We start from the raw sequence: 26,368 nt of genomic DNA on the forward strand, positions 1-26,368 counted from the left end.
AATAAGAAGAATTTCTCTATTGAAAAAGGTTTGGTTTTTCCCCATGGTGGGTTTTCCCAGGGTAAATCTTTGTCTTCTTTTTGTGCATTGTGATATGGTCTTTATGGTTGAATTTATGAGGTATAATTGTTGAATGATACATTGGATAATTTAAAAGAAGATCTATATCAAAAGTAATTATCAAAATTTCAAAAATAATGTGCTAATCTCTATTGCACTTAGAAAATCAACAGGCCTTGGGTGTGTTCTGTGTTAATTTTTGCAACTAGGGTCAAATTCCACCTTGGACAACTCAGATGGCCGAGATGAGGATTGCATTAAATTTATCTTTTCGAGAGGACCAAAATCGACCTAAATATCACCCCATTTGGACAGGAGGAAGTTGATTTTTGAATTATTTTACCCACTCATGTATAATGCAATGGGTCAGCCCTAAGCACATGTAAAATTTGCCAGGTCAGCCTCAACCCCAAGTGGACCCTCATGAAAGCCTATAAATAGAAGAGACCTCAAGCTCATTTCTACATTTTGATCAAACCATCTTCTACTCTCTTCTTTTGTCTTGGTTCGCACAGGTCTGAGGGAAGAAGTTCACGCGAGGGTCCGAAATCACAAGGGTGAAGCTCGCACAGATCTAGGGTTTCTATTTCTGGACGCAAGCACATAACTGAGCTTTTTTGTCCCCGGACACACGCACACTGTGGCTAAGGGAATGTTAAGGAAGTCTTAGACGCTGGCACGAAAGCCTAAAGGGAGCGTCGAGGGTTTCTGAAGCAGATCGAACATTGTTGGTCCCCAAACGCTCGCATAAAGTAGTGAAGGGAGCATCTGGGCAGTCCCAGATGCATGCACAGTAACTAAAAGAGAGCGTCTGGGGGTTTGGAGCAGTTTTAGGTGAGTTTGACCCCGAACACACACATATAGTCTTCATGGGAGCGTGCAGATCAGACACAGATGCCCTCACGCAGTGGCTAAGGGAACATCTAGGGAGTTTCAGACACACGCAATCAATCCAGCTAAGAGTGTCCAGGGTTTTGATCTAGGATTAGACAATTGGCTTCAATGGTCTGATGGATAAAGGGTTTCTCTCTGCTATTTTGTAGTTCTGCAATCTGTTTTTGTTCTTTAAATCAATGTTGCTAATTTATGTATTGGGCTCATTGTACTCTCTGCTAAAAAGTTTTGATGATGATCTAATAAAGAAGAGGATTTGAAAGGGTTTTCCCCCTTGTGGGGTTTTTCCCTAGTCTTGGAACAATCTGCTCTCTTATGGTAGTGTTGTTGTCTTCTTTGTCATTGCATATATTATTCTATCTTCAGTTACAGTTTATGATTTGATACATTGCTAGTAATTGGATGCATTTTTAAGTGAAGATGTGAATTGGGCTAAAGTAATTGATACAACATTGAACAATATGGAAAATTAACATGGAATCAGAGTTTAGGTGAAGGACAAACCCAAAAGAAAACAAGCATTGAAGCCCTCATTATTAGAAAGAAGATTGCCTAGTCAAGGTCAAGATGTCTTCCTCTACTTTCAAGGAGCATGAAAAGTTGGGTGACGCATCAAACTTTGTTGCATGGAAAGTCAAGTTGGAGATCATAGCTGACAACAATAATGTGTTGGAATACATTCAAGGAAGGATGCCTGAGCCTCAAGAAAATGCTTCCGCTTCCCTCAAAAACAGGTACAAGAAAGGTGAGTCCAAAGCAAAGCAAATTATAGCTGATGGTTTACAGGATCATTTACTTGCATATGTTGGGATTAAGAAAGTATAAAGACATGTATGACAAGATAGTCGGCATGTATGAAATCAACAATTTGAATGAGATCATCACCTTGAAAGATCAACTCAAACAAACCAAGATGAAAAAAGGAGAAGTTGTTCAATCCTACATTATGAGGATATCTCGCCTTAAAGATCAATTGCAGGGAGTTGAAGAAAATGTGCTTGACAGGGAACTCGTAGTTGTGACTCTCAGAGGTCTCCCTCCTATTTGGGAAACCTTCATTACTACAATAAGCAACAGCAATGTCCTTCCGTCATTTGACGAAATTGTTGGGAAGCTTACTCAAGATGAATCGAGATGATAGCAAGGGGAAGGATTCAAAAGCATGAAGAGGGAGAGCCCGCTGCATATATCACTCATGACAAAAAGAAGAAGGGAAAGGGAGGTCTATCAAGGAAGCATCCTTCTCAAAATACAAAAGGAAGGAATGACAGATCTTTATCTCATATTGAATGTTATAATTGCCACAAAAAAGGTCATTATGCTCCAGACTATCTCGAGAAGAGAAAAATACCACTTTATAACACCAGAAGCAACAAAAATAATAAAAGAAGAAAATTCAATCAAAGGAATAACCGCAATAGAAGAAATGAAAGAAGAAGAAGAGATTCCTCAAGAGACCATGAAGAAGATCATCCTCCTCAAAGAAGTCAAGAGTTCCCAAGTATGAAAGTAATGTTGTAAATAAATCTGAATACATTCTTGTTTATGCCCTTACTAGCTCTTCTCCACCGGACTCGTGGGATAGTTAGTTGGTTGATAGTAGGGCCACTCATCATTTCTCTAGATACAAGGACGTCCTCTTTAATCTAGTAGAGAGGAAGAGTAAGTTGAAGATCATTCTTGGAGACAACTCCACTCATCTCGTGAAAGGTTTTGGGTTTGTCAAATTTCAGTTGAATTCTAGGGAATCAATTTTGTTGCATGATGTTATGTATGTGTCAGGATTAATGAAGAATTTGGCTCTATATTCGCATTGGAAGATAAAGGGATGAGGGTTAGCCTGATCAAAGGAAAAGTTTTGACTTGGTCTGTTGATTCACCTATGAGAGATGCGTTCATATTAGGAACAAGATTTGAAGGACTCTATAGAGTCACAGGAAGGCCAATTCTAGCATTGGTTCATAATACCTATCATCTGAACGAGTTGTGCCACCGTAGACTGGCTCATCTACACTATGATGCTCTTCTGAAACTAAAGAAATTGGTCTCACGTATTCCCGATGTTCAAGCCCATCATGATGGAGTTGTTGATTTGGGGTAACATCGGATGTGCTCTAGCCACGAAAATCGGTGGAGAGGCTAAAGCGCATGAGATCTCCAAGACCCAGAAATGGTTTGGACAAATTGTACATGGTTTGGGAGATATTAAAATAATTAATATTTTTAATGGGGAAAAATAAAATATTAATGGCTATTAATATAAAACTAGGTTAGAAGATTCAAAAGTCATGGATCAAGCCAAATCTAATCTTAGTCGTTGGTTAGAGATTTAATCTCGATCGTTGAAGGACCAACGAGAAAAGTATAAGAGGGGACTTGAGAGTCAGTTGGAGAACGCACCAGAGTGATCAATCATTCATTTTGCTAGAGTGGGGTTGCAAAGCAAAGTTGAATCAGTGATCAGCAGCAAGGGGCAATGAGTACAAGGCAGAGAAGCAGAGACAATACTGAGAGACAAACACAGAAGCAAAGAGAGTGAGAGCAACAGCTAGACCAGGCTATGCAGAGCCTAGCAGAGGCAGCGCAGAGCCCAGAGGGACTGCGTCATCCACATAGAGGGCAGAGGAAGTGATGCAGAGGGTCCCAGAGGCTCCACAGTGCCTCAGAGGGCTGATGCAGAGGGTTTTGGGACTGACACAGGTCAGCAGGAGGCTGACGCAGAGCCCAGAAGAGCCAGCGCTGAGCTTCAGTTGTGCCGGAGAGGGTTTTGTGGGACAGGTTTTCTGAATACCTATTTTTGGATATAGAGGTATTGTTGTCGTGTATTTTTCTTTGTCGAGTGAGCCGGTTAGGCACCCAATTGTACTCAGATAGACTGCATAATAATATAACCCTCTGAATAGTTGCACTAGTTTTCTCGCATTGGGTTTTTCCGAGGACATTTGTCCAAAAACAACGGTATCAGTTGTGTGCTTGTTTGCTTTCAATTGATGATTTGTAGATGTTGTGATTGCATTGTGTTTATTTCAGTATTTAATGTATTAAATAACTTGTTCGAATTTAAACAAGTAGAAGAAATAAACCAGCAGAATATAGATTAATTTTCTAACAGATAGACTTAGAAAATTCAACATGGTATCAGAGCGTGGTTCAAGATCATAGGGAAACTGAATGCATCAGCTTAGCAGAGCATTTGCAATAGATTTCGTTGTCCCGATTGACAGAGTTGATCCTTGCAGAAAGCGACAAAAGGAGGAGTAACGCAAAGGGATTGTGTCATCAATCTGGGGCAGAAAGAGGCAGCGCAGAGGCTGAGGAGGGCAGAAACAGGCTCTCACAGAGCCACGCAGAGGACAAGTGGGCTAACACAATTGGCTGAGGGAGTTGTTTTGCCGATACCAGGATTGCGCAAAGCCAAGAGGCTCAATCCTTCAGTCGCTGGGGCATAGGAGGCTACGGGTAGTTTGTGAAGCGAAGCTGGTGTTGATTTGGAGTAGCATCGGATGTGCTCTAGCCATGAAAATTGGTGGAGGCTGAGGCACATGAGATCTCCAATACCCAGAAAGGGTTTGGGCAGATTCTAAACAGTTTGGGAGATATTAAAATAATTATTATTTTTAATGGAGTCCCTAAGTCTAAACTTAGGGAAAATAAAATATTAATGTGTATTAATATAAAACTTTTTTAGAATGGTCCAAAAGTCATGGATCAATCTAGATCTAATCTTAGCCGTTGATTAGGGACTTAATCTCGGTCGTTGATTTGTCAACGAGAAAAGTATAAAAGGAGGCTCGAGGGTCATTTGCAGAACACACTGAGGGAGACTAGTCAATTCAATTTCTAGAGCGACGTTAGCTAAAATATTGAACTAGTGGTCTGGTGAGCAGTCAGGAGGTAGCAAGTACAGAGCAAAGAGGCGGGATCAGCCACTGGAGATCAGCGTTGAGGTAGGAAAGGCAGACACAGGGCTTCTCAGGCAGACGCAAAGGTAGCAGAATATTGCGCGATTACTTGTTGGGCCTGCGTGAGTGACGCAGAGAGGCCCAGGGCTGATGCAGTCAAGCAAGGTCTAACGCAGAGGGTTTGAGAGCCACGCAAAGGTTAGCCGGGCTGACACTGGGATTGGGAGAAGTGTTGGAGAATTATTTCTCTCTATGGGTACCAATTTGGCACCCTATTGTAGAAAAGAATTGCTAAATAATAAAATCCTCCCTTGTTGCACCCGTTTTCCCACATTGGGTTTTTCCGGGGTCTATTGTCCAAAATATCTGTGTCAGTGTGTTAATGCTTGTGCATATGTTTGTTTCTGTATGACAGTGTGATATCTGCAGCAGTGTTTATTGAAGTAATTTCATAAATAACTTATTGTGGAATAAGTAGGAAAAATAAATCAATTGTTGCAGTGATAGAATTTTCACAGCTGGTGAGGTATTGTGGTTAGAACAATACCTAACAGGGCAAGACCAAGGTAGAGAGCATTGCTGCAAAGGCGGATTTCTAGCCAATGAATCTGGATCAATGTTGCAGTTGCACAAACAATAGGAGAGGACCAACTTGACAGTAAGCAGAAGGATTTCTAGGAGGGAAATCGGGACTCAGAGGGTGTCCAGAAGAGAAGTTCCAAACGGGAAGTAGAGAGACTTAGCAGGAGTTGAATCGAGAACTTCTAGACGAGAAGTAGAGAGACTCAGCAAGAGTCGAACCGAGAACTTCCACGCAAGAAGTAGAGAGACTCGGAGGAGTCGACAGAAGTGCAGCGAGATGGTCGTGAATGGACGGAGAGATCAAGACAGGCTGGACAGAGCGTCCAACTTTGTGGTCTGGAAGGCCAAGGTCTTGTCCATTCTAGACAAACATCGTGTCAAGGACTTCGCCTTGAGAGTGATGGCTATCCCAATTGACCCAGTGGCAAATGATACGTACGAGGCAATGGCTAAGGAAAAATGCATCATCCTTGATGGGGTCAAGGATCATGTGGTACCACATATTGCCAAGAAGGAAATGGCAAAGGAGATGTGGGACACTTTGAAGACATTGTACTAGCATATTTCCGTGCAGAGGAAGATGCTCCCAGAAAATCAGCTAAGGTCATACCAGATGCAGAAGGGAGAGCACATAGTTGCGAGGGAGCGCCCCCCCCCCCCCCCCCCGAACCCGCTCCTAAAATCGCTCCCGGACGGGAGCGATTTTCGAGAGCGCGCTCCCGAAAAAAAAATTGCGCTCCCTACCATTTTCGGGAGCGTTGTAGGGAGCGGTCGCTCCGTCGCTCCCGGAGCGATTTTTTAAGCGCGGGAGCAATCGGGGAGCGATCACTCCCGATCGCTCCCGGGCATTAAAAAATAGCTCCGGGAGCGTTTCGAGCGGCGCCGGGAGCGATCCGACGGAAAAAAATTCCGTGTACTTAAAAAAAAAAATGTTTTAAAAGCCCAATGGGCCTAAAAAAATTTCATTATCACTTCATTGAGTTGAGTTTGTTGGAGAGCAAGAGCAAAGGAGCAAGGAGAAGCGAGGAGCAAGTGCTGAGGAGCGAGGAGCAAGTGCCGAGGAGCGAGGAGCAAGCCTGCAGAGGTAAGTAACTTAGTAATTTAGTTAGTTTAGTTAGTTTAATTTAGTTAGATAGTAATTTAGTTAATTTAATTTAGTTTATTGAGTTTAAAAATCATGAATTTAAATTAAATTAATTAATCCCAATAAATTAAATTAATTTGCAGATTCAAGAATCAAAACCCTACAAACATCAAACACCATGGACCTGGCTATATTTCTTGGCATTTTCCTCTTCCTGGTCACTTTTATGGTTATTATGGTACTGGAGAGTAGGAAACAGAGGGGCTAAACTGAAGAGGGGGATGAAGAAGCTAGAGAAAGTCGAATTGGTGAAAACCCTAGTGAGGAGGAGCTAGAGGAGGGTGAACATGACCCTCAAAAAACTAAACAAGACCAAACCCCATTGTGGAAATATGTTAATAGGGTTGAAACAGGGAGAGGGGGTGGAACCACTAAATTTCATTGCCCCCATTGCAACACTGATTACACAGGTTCATACACCTGTGCTAGAAGACACCTCTGCGGGAAAAGGCCATGGGATGGAGACAAACAAATACGAATCAAAACTTGTACAGCGGTGTCAGCAGCGGATAGAGCCAAATACATAAGGGAAGAGGAGGAACCCAATACAAATCAAAAAAATCAAGGGGTTTCTTTGAACCAAGCTCACAATCACAAAGAACTCCTTCAGCATCCTCCCAAGGCAGTGGATATGGAGGCACAGGGTCATCATCTTTAAGGCGTAGAACCATATCAGATTTCCTTGATGAGGGGTGTAGGAATGATGTGGATTCAAAGGTTTACAGGTTTCTCTATGCATGTGGGATACCATTCAATGTTCTTCGCTCACCTTATTGGCACGAAATGGTTTCTGCCATAAATGATGCGCCTAAAGGATACAAGAGCCCTGGGTATGACAAGGCAAGAACCGTTGGCCTTGATCATGAAAAAGCAAAAATATCACATTCTTTGAATAGAATGACAAGTTCTTGGACTAACCATGGGGTGTCCATTGTATCTGATGGATGGACAAATGTAAAAGGCAAGGCATTGACAAGTGTTCTTGCTGTGTCTGTTAGTGGTACCATCTTTCTAACTGCACATGATTACTCAGACAAGTTCAAGACCGCCATCAACATTGCAGAAGCATTACTTGAAACAATTGAGCGTATTGGGCCATATAATGTCATCCAAGTCATCATTGATAATGCTCCCAATTGTAAGGCAGCGGGAGCAATTATTGAGGATAAATACCCCAACATATTTTGGTCTAGATGTTTGGTTCACACATTGAACCTTCTGTTGCATGATATTGTCAAGAACAAAAATGAACAATACCAATGGATTGGTGATTTGTACAAGAAAGGCAAACAAATGATAAAATTTATTACAAATCATAGCAATACCTATGGCCTTTTCCGCAGTCACTCGAGATTGGAGTTGTTGAAGATTGCGAAGACCAGATTTGGTAGCTATTACCTCACCTTCAGGCGCCTTTTGAAAGTAAGAGAGGCATTGGCTAGCATGGTATCAAGTCCACATTGGCAGGTATTAAAGGAAAGGGCTACAAATGCAGCTGACAGGGGAGGTTTTGAAATGGTGGAGGAGGCCGCTCTTGATGGTCAGTTTTGGACAAGTGTGAGGCAAGTATTGGATTTCACCAAGCCCATTTATCACATGATTCGGTTTGCAGATACAGACAAACCAGTGATTGGTGAGGTGTATGAGCAGATGGATACCATGTTGGGGGAAATAAAAGATATTGTTCATAACAGAGATCCTGACTTATACAAACTTATTCACAATTGTGTGTGTGAACGGTGGAATAGACTTAATCTTCCACTACATTGCTTGGCGTATATCCTTACGCCAAAATACTACTCTACATCTTGGTTGGGCCAACCTGCAGCAGGGGGTGGGGTTAGGACCAAACCCCATTTAGATCCAGAGGTAACTAGAGGATATTTGGAAGCATTAGAAAAGTTGGTACCTGACAGGGAGGAATGTGCAGCTGTGCGCTTTGAAATAGGCAGATACTTCAGTGGCACTGGTTTGTATGGTAACTTCCATGCAATGGATGACAGAGATAGATTTGATACTCTCACATGGTGGGAAACATATGGCGGCCAGGGACTTTTGCCAAAATTGGCAAAAAAAGTTCTTTCACAGGTTGTAAATACTTCTTCTACAGAGAGGTTCTGGAGCACCTACAGCTACACACATAATGTGAAAAGAAATAGACTCAATGAAAACCGAGCAGAAAGCTTGGTTTATGTGCACTACAACTTGAGGCTGTTGAGTCATTACTGTGATCGGGCTTATGAGGATCCCACATATAAAATTTGGGACAATCACCCAGAGGATGACAATTTGGAGGATGGCATTGTACATATTGAAGAACTGGAAGAGGAACTTGTAAGGGATGAAGATGAAGCAACTGCAGTAGCCATGCCACCTCCACCTCCACCTCCACCATCCAGTAGCAGTGCTCGAGGTCCGAGTCTTGTTCCTTTGCTGTCGGCACCTCCATCTACACCCTCACGTGGAGATTCTAGTTCTGGTCATCGGTCTGTGCAGGAGACTCCTAGAAGACCACCACGACCTGCTTATACTCCTGGAGACTCTCGTGGCAAGGGCCACATGTAGATTTACAGTTTACTTGTCCTTTTAGTTTCTATTAGACTTTAGTTTTCATAACTGTTGAGTTTTGAGTCCTTGACTCTTGACTCTTGACTCTTTCATATCATAATGATATTTTTTGTAAACAATATATCACTGTGACAATGAAAATTTGAAGTTTGAAGTTGGGCCTTGGCAATTACAACTCATTGGTAATGATTGTGAATTATGAATATGATGCTTCGTGAAAGACTAAAGTTGTTTCATTTCATTTCATTATTCATGTTTCATTTTATAAATTTATAACATTTCATATCATGTTAACAGTTAGAAGTTAGGACTTAGAAATATCTTAGATATTACTTCTTGTAATGGTTAAACTTAGCTTACAAGTACAACTTTGGTGATCAATGATGATAAATGTTATTGAATTTTCAATTTTGAAAGCTTGAAGTTGAAACTTTAAGATTGAATTTGATGAATCATGATTCATGAGACTCAATATGTTGCAGTTGTAATATGTATTTTACTAACTTGTGGACATGGTTGATGACGATTATAATTTCTAGATGATTGATGTGATATGGTTCAATGATCAGTCTATGTTTTTTTATGTTTTTTATGTCTAATTCATCATTCTACATGTTTTTGTTGACATATATGTATCAAAAATTAAAAAATATAAAAAATATATATATTTTAAAAAAATCACTCCCAGATTCGCTCCCAAACTGGGAGCTTCTGAAAATGGTCGCTCCCGCTCCCGCTCCCAAGCAACATGGGGAGAGCAGATAGATGTCTTCCTCGGTCAGTTGAAGAACATCCATGACCAGCTAACTTCCATAGGGGCCACGCCGAATGAGGAATTGATGGTGATGACTACACTTAACGCAATCTCCGAGGATTGGGAGTTATTTGTCCAGAGCATACTGGGCAAGACGAGTCTTTCGAATTGGGAAGAACTGTGGGCGGCTCTTCGTCAAGAAGAGATCAGATGGCTGACCAAGGCGGGGAGTAACGACAAAGGGGTCAAGATCAAGGAGGAAGAAGAGGATGCGGCTCTAGCATCTGCAAGAAAGCAGGAGAAGAGGAAGAAGAAGGACCTCTCCAAGGTCAAGTGCTTCCGCTGTGGGGAACTGCGTCACTATGCAAACCAGTGTCCGCGGAAGAAGAGTAAGGGAGAGGCTTCTGACTTGAAGGCAGCACCAGCGAGGGTAGAGAAAGAAGTCAAGGAGGATGACGATTGTGCCATGAGTGCTCATGCGCCACTTCAGAAGAAGTGGGGAGACATCGCGTTGTAGTCAAGAGGACTACAAGGGATGAGGGGCAGGATCCTTGAGGTACCCACCTCTTGCATTATACCTTGCTATGGGAGCCCCGAAGAGGAGTAGAGGGACTAGAGGATGTAGGTAGAGACGAATGCAGATGAAGCGACGAAGAGTGCTACATTATAGAAGTCCTCGTACAATGCGAGGCTAGCAAGCTGCAACAGTGCAAGAGGCACGAGAGTGTTGCAACAATGCACGATGGCACAAAGAGGTGTGCAGCGGTGCGAGATGCGGGGAGTTGTGGAGCAACACAGAGGTTAGTAGAGGCAGCACTTGTTAGCGACAAAGGGAGCTTCAACATCGAGAGTGTTTGTAGCCTGATAGGGATGTCAGAAGTTGGGTGGATCAGTTACTTACTTCTCAGTAACTGAGTTGCAGTGTAGTAGCAGTATGCAGTAGCATGATGCAGCATGATGACAAGGGGTTGCAATGCAGATACAATGCTAGGAGGATGGACCAGCAGCAACACAGATGCAGAGGGAGTTGCCCTACGGATGCAGCAGTGACAGTGGCAGGGCCATGGGCAGCAGTACAAGATGCAGCAATGTAGAGGATGTTGGGAGGGAGGCCTAGCATTAGCACAAGGACCAGTGCCAGGCCATCAGGGTAATGCTCAGTGAGGAGTATTACTAGAGCACAGTCCTCGCTAAGAGGGAGTGTTGATTTCGAGTAGCATCGAATGTGCTCAAGCCATAAAAATTGGTGGAGAGGCTAAAGCGCATGAGATCTCCAAGATCAGGAAATGGTTTGGATAGATTGTACCCGGTTTGGGAGATATTAAAATAACTAATATTTTTAATGGAGTTCCTAAGTCTAAACTTAGGAAAAATAAAATATTAATAGGTATTAATATAAAATTGGGTTAGAAGGTTCCAAAAGTCATGGTTCAAGCCAAATCTAACCTTAGCCATTGATTAGATATTTAATCTTGGTCGTTGAAGGACCAACGAGAAAAGTATAAGAGGAGGCTTGAGGGTCAGTTGGAGAACACACAAGAGTGATCACTCATTCATTTTGCTAGAGCGGGGTTGCTAAGCAAAGTTGAATCAGTGATCAGCGACGAGGGGCAATGAGTTCGAGGCAAAGAGGCAGAGACAATATTGAGAGACCAGTGCAGAAGCAAAGAGAGCGAGGGCAGCACCCAGTCCAGGCTACGCAGAGCCCAGCAGAGGCAATGCAGGGCCTAGAGGGATTGCATCATCCACGCAAAGGGCAGAGGAAGTGACACAGAGGGTCCCAAAGGCTGCGCAGTGCCTCAAATGGCTAACGCAGAGGGTCTTGGGGTTGACGCAAGTCAGCAGGAGGCTGACGCAGAGGCTAGAAGGGCCAACGCTGAGCTCCAATTGTGTCAGAGAGGGTTTTGTGGGACAGGTTTTCTGAATACCTGTCTCCGGGTACAGAGGTATTGTTGTCGTGTATTTTTCTCTGTCGGGTGAGCCAGTTAGGCACCTAGTTGTACTCAAATAGACTGCATAATAATATAACCCTCTGAATAGTTGCATCGGTTTTCCCGCATTGGGTTTTTCTGGGGACATTTGTCCAAAAACAACGGTGTCACTTGTGTGCTTGTTTTCTTTCAGTTGATGATCTGTAGATGTTGTGACTGTATTGTGTTTATTTCGATATTTAAAGTATTAAATAACTTGTTCGAATTTAAACAAGTATAAGAAATAAACCAGCAAAATACGGATTAAGCAAAGAAATAAACCTAGCTGCGAAGCAGTTTGGTTGAGGAAGCTCTTTGGAGAGCTATTTGAGCAGGTCCTAGACACTAGTGATATATTGCGACAACAAGAGTGGGATCCAATTGGCAAAGAACCCCGTGTTTCATGACAAGTCCAAGCACATTTAGATTCGATATCACTTTATTCGGGACATGGTGCAAAGCGGAGCTGTTAGACTCCATCACATATCGACAGATGAGCAAATTGCAGATATTCTCACCAAGGCATTACCGAAAGGAAAGTTCTTGGTCTTCAGAGAGCAGCTTGGATTGATGGATGTGGCCCCTCCAGATAAGGAGCAGCGTTGATTGAGGACATTGAGCCAACTCTTCCTACCATGTTTGAGCTCCGGGGATGAGGAATTGAGATAGAGGACTCCTAGGGTTGAGGGATCTCTGGACAATAGGGTACTCCCCTATCTGTTACCCATAGGGTTAGAGATGTTGCTCCCCTATCTTCATAGGGTCAAAGATGTTGCTCCCGTATCTGGTCTATGCAAAGTATACCCAGTTGGCATCATACCCTCAAGTAAGGCTTGTTGGGAATATTGCTCCTTGTTTGGCCAACGGGTTGAGGGTGTAATTGGGGTGTACAACACAAGTCGATTATGATGCAGGTGTTCTACCACATGACTATTAAGGGTCATTGATGGGAAGATCGATAGGTAATAGGATTGGGTTGAGACTTGCTCCCCTTTTAAGATTCCAAGTTGAGAATGAGATTCCAGGGTCAAAGATGTGCTCCCATGTATGATTAAGTTATCCTATTACTCGGTATGGGTGGAAGCTATTGCTCCCTGATTCTTCTTCTTTTAGATCCAAGAAAGTTTCAGCAGACAGAGTTGAGCAGAGACAGCCAAAGCATGATGACAATATGACATGATGATATGATTTTCAACAGACAGATATTGGCAGGTGGAATTCTTCCTAGTTCGGAGGGGGTGTTAATTTTTACAACTAGGGCCAAATTCCACCTTGGACAACTCAAATGACCGAGATAATGATTTCATTAAATCGCTCTTTTCGAGAGGACCAAAATCAACCTAAATATCACCCCATTTGGACAAGCAGAAGTTGATTTTTGAATTATTTTACCCACTCATGTATAATGGAATGGGTCGGCCCAAAGCACATGTAAAATTGGACAAGTCAACCTCAACCCCAAGTGGACCCTCATGAAAGCCTATAAATAGAAGAGACCTTGAGCTCATTTCTACATTTTGATCAAGCCATCTTCTACTCTCTTCTTTTGTCTCGGTTCACATTGGTCTAGCGGAGGAAGTTTGTGCAAGGGTCTGAAATCACAGGGGTGAAGCTCGCACAGATCTAGGGTTTTTGTTTCTCGGACGCAGGCAAGTAGCTCAGCTTTTTCATCCATGGACGCACGCACACTTTGGCTAAGGGAGCATCCAAGAAGTCTTAGATGCTCGCACAGAAGCTTGAAGGGAGCATCCAAGGTTTCTAAAGCAGATCAGACAGTGTTGGTCCCCAGATGCACGCACAGAGTGGTCAAGGGAGCATCCAAGCTACTTATGTCCATTAGATCTCCAGATAGAGTGGATCCGATTGGTCCATTTGTATAGAAATATGATAATAGGATCGAACAGGTTCACTAATCGGAGTTGTTTGAGTAAAGAATGTACCGGCGTAGAACGATTAAATTTTTGTTCCCATTAAGGGGAGGATTTTTTCGCTGACGCATGCATAGTGACTAGAAGAGTGTCTAGGGTTTTGGAGTAGTTTTGGGTGAGTTTGACCCTGGATGCATGTATACAGTCTTCCCAGGAGCGTTCGGGTCAGACAAGACGCTCTCACACAGTGGCTAAGGGGGTGTCTAGGGAGTTTCAAACACATGCAGTCAGTGTTGCTGAGAGCGTCCAGGGTTTTGATCTAGGGTTTGATAGTTGCCTTCAATTGGATTCACTAGTCTAATGGATAAAGGGTTTCTCTCTGCTATTCTGTATTTCTGCAGTCTGTTTATGTTCTGTAAATCTGTGCTACTAGTTTATGTATTGGGCTCATTGTACTCTCTGCTGAAAACTTTTTATAACGATCCAATAAAGAAGAATATTTGAAAGGGTTTTCCCCCTTGTGGGGTTTTTCCCTAGTCTTGGACCAATCTATTGTCTCGTATGATTGTGTTGTTGTCTTCTTTGTCATTGCATATATTGTTCTATGTTCAGTGACAGTTTATGATTGGATACATTGCTAATAATTGGATGCATTGTTAAGTGAAGATGTGAATTGGGCCAAAGTAATAGATACAACATAATAGAACAATCTAAAAAAATAACATTTTGAGTCTAGGGTCAATGTATATTTCCATGCTAGGTCATATCCAAAGCCTTACCGAATTTGACTAGCTATTTTTAGGGATTTTTAAATAATTAAATATTCTTGCACGATGAGATTTTTAATTAATTTACTATGTAATGATGTAAATAAATGGTGTCAGGAAATGTTGGTGGCATGTGAGTGCTCAAAATTCATACACGAAGCAGCAACATTATCCTAGAACCAACTTTGGGGCCAAAAATAATTATTTCCCCATGAAAACCCACTTTTACTCGAACCTGAGGATAAAAGTTAAAATGACAAGAAATTGGAAAAAATAAAATTAAATAACTGGGGGCATAATAAATGCATGTTCCAAGTCAAGGTAAATACCAAGTAGTCAGGACAAGTGGCATGACAATTTAAGTTGACTTCAAGACTGATTTGGCGTCCACTGAAGCCCCACGAATCAAGGCTACCAAGTAGGTCGAGTTCACAGCCAGTTAGGGGGATGAGTTTCCTCTTATTATGTGGTCGACTTCGGTCACTTAGGGGCAGCACGAGTTAGCAGTTGGAGGCCTGTTATGTGGTGTGTTTTGAGAGGGAATTAACTCTCCTTAGCTCCCCCCTCACTACAGTTTGATTACCACTTGTTACACTCAACCAGCAGAGAAGACATGCTGCCAGTTAGTTGTGGTACACAGGCCAGATTTGGAGCCTCCGGACAGTAGGGAAATAACAGCTAGAGGATGGTTGAGTTGACAAGAAATTAACCATGAGTTATGTTGGGGACTTGTCTCCCTTTAACTCTTGTTCGTCCACACTTGGCAACACACAAGATATGTGCAGCAGTAGAGGAGATTAGCCCTCATGCACAGCAGACCAGCTAGCTATTGCTTATGTCCTAGCACATTCATCTTGCAATGGTATGATTAGTCTCTATTCGTAATTCCAAGCAGCCCCTGTTCTCAGCTACAAATCCTGAAGTGTACACCCTCCAAACATAAGTAGTTTACCCTTCTCACTGCCCTTTTGAGACTGAAAATACAATGTAAAATAAAGGGCATTGCTGATATTTGTTGTTATTTTTAAATCTATACCATTTAACAGTCTTGCTGGATGTGTATTTATATCTCGACAAGAGACCATATATTTGGAAATTATAGTTCTCAGATATACACCTACACAAGCAATCAATAATGGCAGATGTCCTCCAAAGGCAAGTATTTAGCACATCTAAATATTTCGAAGGAAAAAGTTTACACTCTTACCTGAGGGATATTAAATCCCACTAAAAGAATGGGGACTGTAAGAATTTCCAGCCAAATCTTGTAATACTGCAGCCAAACCAAATTTCAAAGTAAAACACTTCTGAAAATATCCACAAGTAATGGAAAGGATAACCGTACTTTCAAAAGCAGGACCATAATTTACATGATATCCTTTCAAAAGCATGCTTACTTTTTGAATTGAAGCATAGCTATTTCATGCAATAAAAAGTGGTATATTTCCTCATACAGTAAAGAGGAAATAATTTTCTTCAAGATTCCAGTCACAAGCATTGAAGCATAGCAACCAAAAAAGTTGAGACTCAAACCAGTCATTTATTGTATCCTGTTACCTTCATGATAAGTGGCATAAGTCCGGAAACATTTGCATCTGTAGAGCCTTGAAAAGAGATCTAAGACAATGCATAACAGAAACCCCCAAACGGATAGACAAAATGTCAGTTTTCGTTGCTCTAAACATGTTAGTTCTTCAAACAACAGTTAAGAAAGCATTACAAGCGTGAAACAATAACCATAAATTAATGTTTAAAGTAAATTAAAAGGTTATTTCATCGTTTCCAATTATACAATAATGTGTATTGCAATGATAGAAGAGAAGTTAGACCACCCAATTTAACAATTCTACACAAGCATAGGACAGAATGTTCAAATCAAAAGCAGTGATTACCTTTAAAAACTACTAAAAACTAAAAAATAACATAAAAGGAATGAAACAGTTTTCCCAACAACATGCCAGTGAGTTTGAATGCAAGTGTCATACATAATACCATCTAGTGTCAATCTCTGACCATGGAAACACAAGCAAGTTTAACATATGTTATTTTGATTTGGGGTTATCATATCAATGGGAAAACCTGTCGGTACCATGCAAATGCATGATTCAAATATTGTGCTTGTTTGTGGTTCTCTCAAGAAAGTTGCCAATGATCGTCTAAGCCTGTAAAGCTGTGAAACACATGGTATGGAAAGTTGAAACAAATCTAGTACTTCACAAAGAAGGCTGGACAAAACTTGAAAATGGATATGGGTTTTTAATTTATGACAAAGTAAAAAGGTGCTGTTTAAGTTTCTCAAATAGAAAAAGAAATGATAAAATTTCCTTTTCAAAATATATATTTTTGAAAAATGCATATAGCATGAACAAGTATGAGTGTGAAAACTGTAAATTTCTCTTATTCCAGCTTAGGGTAGGCTACTTAGTCTTTGTTTTCTCTGGAAGTACCTTTATTTTTCTATGTATAGCTTATCAAAAATCATACTAGAACACAACAGAAAAAGTAAAACTCAAAACTAATGACAGATGAAAAACCAAACAATATCCATAAAGTGAGACCTCACCTGCACGTTGAGAAAATGCATTCCTGCCACTGAGATAGGAAAAAGAGCACCCAATGGACCATGCGCACATCCTGTGATATCAGAAAACCACAATGCGCCTCCCTAAAATAATTCCAAATCAGAAGCCTCAAAGATAGAATAAGCTCACACATGAAAATGCAAACAACAGTCCCCCAAAATTAATGACAACTAAACTAAAACCATGATGAAACTTGAAGACAATGCTTATTCAAGGACTACATTATTGGTAAAGTTTTGATGGTTGGCTCTAAACAAAAATACAAACACACCATCTACACCAAGAGTAAATGTCTTAAGTAATGCAACAGCAACAATACCCCAACGGTATGTATAAGTGAACAACCAGAGGGATGAATGTATTTGACTGTTCTGCCTTCTCTTTTGTAATGTTTGGTTATAAATCCTTTAATGCTAGCTGATTCTCTTCAGTTTCCCTAAGATTTGTGGACAACATCATGTGTAGCATGACCATCTTTCTTCCAGTTGCAACAAAAGGACGCATTTGCAATATAAATATATGTGATAGAATGTAATGCAACGGTACTCAATCAAAGAATTATAGTACCCACTGCCCAGTCAAGCACAGTTTCATAGTGGGCATTATATTTATGAAAAAGCATATGACCAGCTCCTAACCCTATGCATGGTACAGTAATCCTATACATGAGCCAGCAACATATCTTCATCACCACTTCCATCCTATAGGAAGTAACTCAATGGAACTACCTACCACGCGATGACTAGCATAAAATGTCATTTTTTATGCCTCAGAACCTTTTCACTATAATGTCCTTGTAACCAAAATGGATGCTACCACAACACCAAGAACTGATAATAACAAAAATAAACAGAAATAAACACTGTAATACCAGAAAAGGTAGGAAAATTCACAACATACACCAAATGGTTAGGGGTACTTGTACATCGAAGTTGGAATGAAAATGCAATTGTTCAAAGACGGAAGAATGCATCATCTCCAAAATGGTCTACAAATCAGTAACAATACTTCAATTAATTTATAATAGAGTGATGATACCAAATACAAGACAACCATATATTAAAAAAAGAGAAACTAAAGCCCTAACTTGTGGCTCAAGTTATATTTATTGGGTAACTAATGTCTTATTTAACTAATTAATCTTAAACACATTAATTATCTAGTTGAGGCCTTATTTGAAATAATTGGTCTTCTACAACATATCGAATGAATTGACTCATGATTTGAGGTGACAGATTTGCAGTAGTCTCACTGATGAAGATCAAATGACTCCCTGGGGTCTTATGGATCTAGATGCTTAGGTGGAACTGTTGTCTATCGATCTCTGTGTACCCTGTCCTCTAGGTCCACCTGAAAGAAAGATGTGATCAACCTAATTCTGTTCGACTAGGGTGTCATCAAAGAGAATGTGATCTAAATCCAAGGACCTCCCCTATAGAAAATGCCAGATATTGTTGGTTAGAATACCAAAAGAAAGAAAATACAGTTCTGGAGTGTGTACTACGATTCCTTGGAATGTGTGTATACCATAAATAGAGGACTTCCTACAATTCCTTGGGATGTGTGTACTATGCCTAAGGAAGAGGGTGGTCTTGGCCTTATTGATGTCATGACTCAAGGTTGCATTTTCGCAGAAACATGGGTAGCCAAATGTCTTAAAAGTTCCACTCTACAGTAGACCCTCCTGTAATACTAGTTCCAAATTCCAATATGCTTAGCATTTATTGTTGGTCTAAGGCTCCTTTGGTTTATCTGATATCATCTCCTCCCACACCTCCCTAAGTTTTTTAGGTCAATTATTAGTCAGAGCATGTCGAAGGCTCAAAAGTTTCTTGCCCCTTTGGTTAGGTGGAAAATATTTGGAAGCCATGCATGACAGGGCTTGACCTAGTGTCCCATTTTGAGCCGGCTTCATCTAGGTCAGTGAATTGTCGAAAATCCTAGATTTTAGGTGTGCAAGTTGAGCAACAAAGGAATATTCTTTTGGATAGAACCTTTGGAATTTTAAGACCACACTTTGGATAGATTGGAGAATGTTAGCATGTCAGAAACCATTGTTGTTCTCTATGAAGCTTGTTGACCACACTTGGTCAACAGTCCAAAAAGCAGAGTACAAAGCGGCAAATAAAACTTTTGTAAGGATCATTATCATCATTCAGCTTCTAGTTTCATCATCGTAAACCCAAAGTCTGCAAGTTTATTGTAAATGATTCTAGTATGACTATTAAGCTATGTAACAAGAAGTAGGTAAGCCTCTGATTTTTGTCAAAGGATTTCATCCTAGGGAGTCTTTTAACTTCCTTGAATTATTTGTGTTTATAAACACGGATAATCGGCAGAGTTTGTCACCCAGCGATAACCCCAAAGCTAGGGTGGAATTCTTTGAGAAGGTCTTAGGTAAGTCCTAGTGTTTATAGAGTCTATGTATTTTTCATACTAGATCATATATTGTGTCGCTGAATTGGATAATGTCTTGAGGGTCTATGTCTAAATGTGTATTTCCCCTTCTAATGGTTTATAATGTCATATTTGATGTAAAAGTGTGTTAAGGAATAATTTAGTGCAAGGTTAGTCACATTTAGACACCATGGCTCAATTATTTTATTATAGACACACTTGGAGGATTGAAAAATATTTAGTCCCCTCTTGAGTCTTTTAATTAATTTCTATGGCAAAAAATAAAAAGAAATAATTAGCCAAAAAATTAAGTATTTGTGAGTCAAAAGATAATTTGAGAGAAATTAAATTTTCTCCAATTGGAAAATCATCAAACAATTCGTGGGTCAAACAAGAATTATTTTTTGGAGGTCCTCCACAAAGGGAAAAATGGATTTTTAATCAAATTTGACCCCTTCGACCTTGGTGGTTAAGTCAAAGTGAATTTTTTGAGGATATTAGTCCAAAATAATATTTTTTGGATTAATAAAAAAAGAGTTTAAAGGGAAATTCAAATTTTTCCTCAAAAATAAAAATAAAAAAATCAATGGTGGAGATCAAGTTATTTTCGAAGGAAAATCAACAAATGAGATTATTTCGATGAGCATCAAACCAACCAATCATTATTTCCGCTTGGAGGGGTTTTCTTCTCTCATTTTCTATATAAGGAAGCTATCAAGCTCCTCATTCATCTTTCGATGATGTAATCTATAACACATGTACCAAGTCTTGCTCTGCTAGAATTTTATTTCTCATAATAGAAAGACTTTGGGGTTTCAATTCATGGCATTCTTCTATCTATTGATCTGTGGTATGTACTAGTAATTTTTCATTCTCTATATTATATACTCTTTATAAATTGTTATTTCATTTGTTGCAAGATGGAACATCTATTTGTACAGGTATCTTGCCTTAGGTGTTGGGTTTAGATCTATATTATAACAGCCCAGTGAAAATTCCATGTAATAAAAGTTAATAAAGGCAAAAATAATAGCCACAATTGATGGGACACTTATTTCAAGCTGAATGATGGGAAAAACATCCTAGTGGGTGTTCATTTGGTTTACTATGGCTAAGGAAATTGGCAAAGGCAATGGCTAAGGCTTTGAAAAGGCAAAGTGGCACTTTTGGCACATTTATTTATGAAAATAATGGAAATTAAGAGAAAAAAAAAAAGGTGAAAGGTCACAGGTTGCATGTGAGGAGGAAATTGAAGGAAAATAATGAAAAATGAAGAAAATAGAGGCCTAATTGATAAAAAGGCTTTTGGGGATCAGTTTGTAACCTTTTGTCAGTTCAGTTTTGGAGCTCTCTCATTATTCTCTCTCTCTCTCATTCTTTGACACTTAAAGTTTCTTGGAGCACTTTGGTATTAGATCAAGAAAGGCAAAGAAGGCAAGAGGAAGCGGAGATCAAGCAAGGAAGAGCGCGATCAAGCAACTACAACAGTATTCTTTGCAGGTATCGATTTGCATGTGTATTTTCCTTGCTAGATTTAGCATGCATGGTATTGCATGTGGTTCTTTTGTTGTTATGGCATGGGTTTTGCCAGGTGTGATAGTGTTATCAGCCTAGCCTTCCCATTTCTGAATAGCCATATTGTGATGGGGTTCTCATGTTTTCGTTGAGTTGCATTGCCAGATGGATTCAAAGTTGAGTGAGGCGGATCTCTGAACGATAGAGCACATGGCCTAGTGGTCCCTGAACCGAACTGTGGATCACGATAAAGCCACTGGCCTAGTGACCCTTGAGCCAAATTGTGGGTTGCGGTAAAGCCAGGATTGTGTTGCCTCAGTGGGCATAGGAATCCTTGTCGGTGAATGGCAGGATATACGGTAAAGCCTAGAGGTGGTTGCCCTTGATTAGGCCTAGAAATCCTTGTCGGTGAATGGCGGGATATATGGTAAAGCCTAGAGGGTGGTGTCTCGGTTTAGGGCCTCGTGATCCCTGGATCAAACTGTGAATTGCGGTAAAGCCTAAGAGACTAGGAGAAGAGAAAATTCCATGGTGTAAGTGGAGAAATATGGTGGCATCCATGCTTGTTTGGCCTAGTGATCTGGCGGAGATCATGGTAAAGCCTATTACTACATGTTCATTGTGTTGGCCTATTGATATGGGATGGATTATGGTAAGGCCTGGTTTCTATTGATGGTGGTGAGGTGGTTTAGCCTCAGGATGCCCTAGTTGGTTCTTTTGGTTTGAGTCCCACATTCATGCTTGGAATATGGCACGGGGGTGAATGGCTAAAGAAAGATTTGGCTCAACTATTCTATGGTCGGGTGGAACACAGTAGTCCCATCCCGAGTGTGGTTTTTGCATCATTAATATGAGGTTATTTCTCCTTTGAGTATTATACTGGTTTATATGTGGATCATATGTTTGTGATTTCATTGGTATTTTTGTTGCTATTATGTTGGTTATGTATGTGTTTTATGGCAGTGGCTATGTATGCCTCTCATCATGCTTTTACTTGTAAATGTATGGATAATGTATCTATGACCTAATAGATAACAATGCAGCAAATGATATGAGGGAATAATGCTTCTTAGCGATTCTCATATAACTATGAGATCCCTATGCTTAAATCTGTTGTTTACACCTATAGATTACATATTTGTGATATGTTTGACGAAATGCCTATCATGGGGTCCAGTTAAGGGCTTGTTCAAGTATTTACTTTTGCATCATTGTTTCCCTGTTATCTTACTGATCTGAAGATGTTATTCAATTTTGGGCAGTGACCTAGGCTTTGGGCCTGAAAAAGTGGCTCAAATCCCGAGGACACTGGCACAACACTGAGCAAAATAGTCCCTGGACACTGGCATGGCTTTTCATGAGAGCGTCCAGAGCCTCTTAGACGTTGGCAAGCCTATAGCATGGGAGCATCCAGAGGTCAAGTGGCCAAAAACTTCAGTGGGACCCAAGGGCTAGCTCCCTAAGTGGTTGGGATGGTTCCTAGGAGTCCTATAGCTGATGTGGAAGGTTCGTATGTTGTGTTTCCGTCGATTCCACTTCCTTAAGGTCACATGGGAGGTTGAATCCAATCATAGTAGCCTCTCGTCACATGTTTACCTCGGTTGGCCGGTTACATGGTTAGATGTGGGAGGAGGGTGTTACATATACCCATAGATCTAGATTCTTCATGATCTAACAATTCATCTTTTAAGTTTGAATAAAGATCTACAGGTACGCTAGCCCTTAGTCTCCAAGTTCACACACTGTGGAGAAGAATCGACCATGTTTGGATTTTGAGCTTTCATTTTGAAGGGTACATTGCAGGAGGCTTTGGGCACTGATCCATTTACATATATCACTTATTTTAAAATCTCTCAAAATTTTAATCTCTTTCTCTTGTGCTATTACGAAATTTACATGTTATTAAGAACTACTTTACTTTTGTAAATGTTGTAAATATTTGTAAATTAATTTCCCACAAACTCTTGTTTATATTTTGAAGTTTTGTAAATAATTATTAGGGTTTTGGGGTTTTATTTCAATTTTTGTATATATTGGGTTGTTGGGTCTTCACCATTTCATTTGTGCAGGTGATAGCTCAAGGGTTTGAAGTAGCAATTAATTTTTGAGCCATTCATTCAAGAGAAGGAGGTTGATCTAGGCCCTAAAGGGTAAGACCTAGCCTTCCCATCTCCCAGTAACTCAACTCTTAGCCAGAACAAGGAAGTCGCCAACCTTTTGGGTCTTTTGCAATGATTGCAGGGTTGTCATGGCCTATATTGGCTAGCCGCAAATCTTGTAAGCCCTTTTCTCCTTGGTTCTAACCCCTAAGGGCTTCTTTTGCTTGGTCGCAACCCTTGTAAGGACTTCTCTTCCTTGCGGCAAGCCTTTAAGGCCTTTTCTTATGGGTTGCAACCCCTAAGGGGCCTCAATCATCTTGGTTGCAACCCTAAAAGGGCTTTCTTCCTTTGTGAGCCTCTCTTGGCAGTCATAGGCCTCTAGGGCCTTTTTCAAGTGAGTCGCAGTGCTAAGAGGGCTTGTAGCTCTTGGTCGTGGGCCTATTTGGCCTCTTCACCCTAGCCACTGGCCTTATTATGCCTTCATACCCTCATTACAGTCTTTCTTTGGGCATACTTTTGAGTTTGGCACTTAAATTTGGCACTAATACTTGTGATTGCGGGCCTATGGTAAGGGTTTGAAATGATTTACATTATGTTTCAAGCTAAAAATTTGTTTTGCAGATCTTCTAGAGATTGATCACCAAGTTTCAAGCATTAAACATCACCTTTTCATGGTCAAATCTCCAAATTTTCATGTTGTAATGTCCCAAATGAGAAAAAATTGGTACAAGCTCGAATTTTTAACACAGAAAAACTCCAGATAAAAATTTGATTCATAAATAAAAGATTGCCATGTAAAAATAAACAAATAGATCATTGCAATCTCACAACACAATGAATAATAAAACTCTCAGCTTTATTACATTAGATAACCGGGGTTTTACATGCACATACAACCCATACCGTTGAGATAATTTGGCCTCAAACAGATCTACAATAATGTCACAAATTGGCCTCCAAACAAACTGAAAAACAATACACTGCAACCTGTGAACCCTGAATGGATTCACCAAGGGAAGAGATGGGTGCTCGCCCACTCTCACTAAATCACCTGAGGATTTCCATCCTGGGGCTACTGCTGGAGTAGAGAACTGCGTTCTCAAACCTCTCCACAAAGGCAATACACAAATCCAAGATGATACCAAATGATCTTCTCCTCCTCTTTTTATAGATTTGATGGATAGATCTCCAAACCTCTAGAAGTGTCTTATTTTATTATTATTCTAGAAGCTCGTCCATTAACTTTATCTTAAGTGACCCTTTTTTATTTTATTTTATTTTATTTTACTTAGTCACTTTTGGCCCATTTCCTCGAATTAATTATTTTTCCTTAATTAAATGACTAACTAAAGTCATTTTTAACTAAGTAAAATGGTAAATTCCCCACCATACTCTCTTCGGCCACTGGAAGTCGCTTATCATCATCCCATCTTGTAGATCTTCTCGTTCTGGTTCCAACAATCTATTACACAGGTGTTCCATCAATTAATCCCCCAGGAATGCCACTTTGAGCATAATTAATTAAGTTATGTCGATAATAACCCTGTTTTACGGGAATTATCAAAAAGTCACGGAACCAAAAACAAGATGTGCAGAACTACTCATAATGATAAATATGCCAAGTGAATGCCATCGGACCCCATGAAAACTCCTCAAAACTCCATCGGAACCCTTGATCACATAAACATGCTCCATTGACCTGGCCATCCCCTACCCTGGAAATCCACCCTGGTTGTACTATCAAGAAGAATAAAAATGGGGACATTACAGTCCTCCCGCCCCAAGATTGCTTGCCCTCAAGCAATCCAAATCTGTGGACCAATCTGGTAGTCCAACACAACTGAGACCCAATGCTCGGATCCCATACGAACCACTGGTCCATGTCACACTTCCAAGCTATCGAAACATGACCGAATCCTCCAATACTTGGATCCCATGTCCATCTCTGACTCAACCTGCTACTAGTAGATCCACCTGGATCCCAATGCCACCAACAAGGAGCATCAATGCTCCATGGCTCCTACTATGCTATACCTCGGCTGTGAATGTTGCCCCACCAACTGCGTACTAGCTCATCACCTCCCTCCAATCCAACCTCAGGCATAGTCCAAGGTCATCCCCACTCTGCTAATGCAGAGCTAATGCTATGGAAACACTAGTGAATTATCGGTCCACCTCCCACTACTCACTGAAACATATAATAACCTCCTCATCTAAGTACCCCTGTTGTATTGTGCCCCAAGCTAAGGTTGATACTCCATCAAAAGGATACCAACTCATGATCTCTCGCCAATCCAATGCATGGACTCTTGTCCAAGGAATACATCTGCTATGCTGATGTTGCTCCATGCTCAACTCCTGATGCTCTACATGGACAATCAAAACATGTCCAAGAAATCCTACCTCTCTCCCTCTAATGGGAAAAAGTGGGCAAACTATGCTGCAAGCTCTGTCTATGAACTCCTGGAGGGAGTTGTTGCCTGAATATGTTGCAACTTTGCTAGATGACACTACATTTGTTTGCACCTCTTCAATGGGTGGACCCAAAGATGGATGCACTACCACCTCCAACAACTCCTGCCATCTACTAGCCTCCTGCAAGACTACCCTGTCAATCTCCAACATCTCCTGAGGACAAGTGTTTGCACATACTGCCTCCCTGGAGGCCACCTACACATCTGTCTGCTCCACTCCAATGGATGACCCCAAGGGTGGTTGCCCATCCTCCTCCATCACAGGCCCACTATGAACCTCCAACTGGCCCTTGCCAAAAGGCTCATCATCCTCCTCAGCTGACTCATGTGCCATCATATGTTGCTCATGCTCACTCATCACCAATGTTGCACGAAGCGGGGACATTTTTTGGAAGCGGGGACGCAGAAGAGTCATTTTCCAAAAATCTACAAAGCGAAGCATCTGCGGAAGCGTCTACTATATATATATATATATATATATATATATATATATATATATATATATATATATATATATATATAGATATACATATATATATAGATATACATATATATATATTGCATTTATACTCAAAACAAACATCCCAAATACCAAATTAGTTGTAGAAGACATGAAAACATGCATATTTTTGCATAAATCAAGATAGATATAACATCCATTGTACATTAATGATTAATTATTCAAGCATCAACCATCTAGAATCTAGATTCTTCTCCTCTTGTCTAGCCTTTGCCTCTACCTCAATTGTCTAGGGATATTAGTCAACATTGCCCAATTTTAATCAAACTACC

The 26,368-nt window shown here is 40.6% G+C and overlaps 1 protein-coding gene across 2 annotated transcripts in view; it reads right to left on the reverse strand.

The window, feature by feature from the left end:
* LOC149200289 (ALBINO3-like protein 2, chloroplastic) overlaps positions 1-26,368 on the reverse strand; it is a 440,553-nt gene that overhangs the window by 204,862 nt on the left and 209,323 nt on the right. For both annotated transcript variants that reach the window (XM_089402653.1, XM_089402652.1), the window contains 3 exons: positions 17,073-17,174; positions 16,067-16,126; positions 15,717-15,782 (listed from right to left, as the gene is read on the reverse strand). In XM_089402653.1, the coding sequence (XP_089258779.1) occupies positions 15,717-15,782; positions 16,067-16,126; positions 17,073-17,174 (228 nt within the window). The remainder of the gene's footprint in view (positions 1-15,716; positions 15,783-16,066; positions 16,127-17,072; positions 17,175-26,368) is intronic.

This window comes from Pinus tabuliformis, chromosome 2_1 (genome assembly GCF_031772625.1).
Source record: "Pinus tabuliformis cultivar Carrire ecotype Pingquan chromosome 2_1, CPIR1, whole genome shotgun sequence".
NCBI lineage: Eukaryota > Viridiplantae > Streptophyta > Pinopsida > Pinales > Pinaceae > Pinus > Pinus tabuliformis.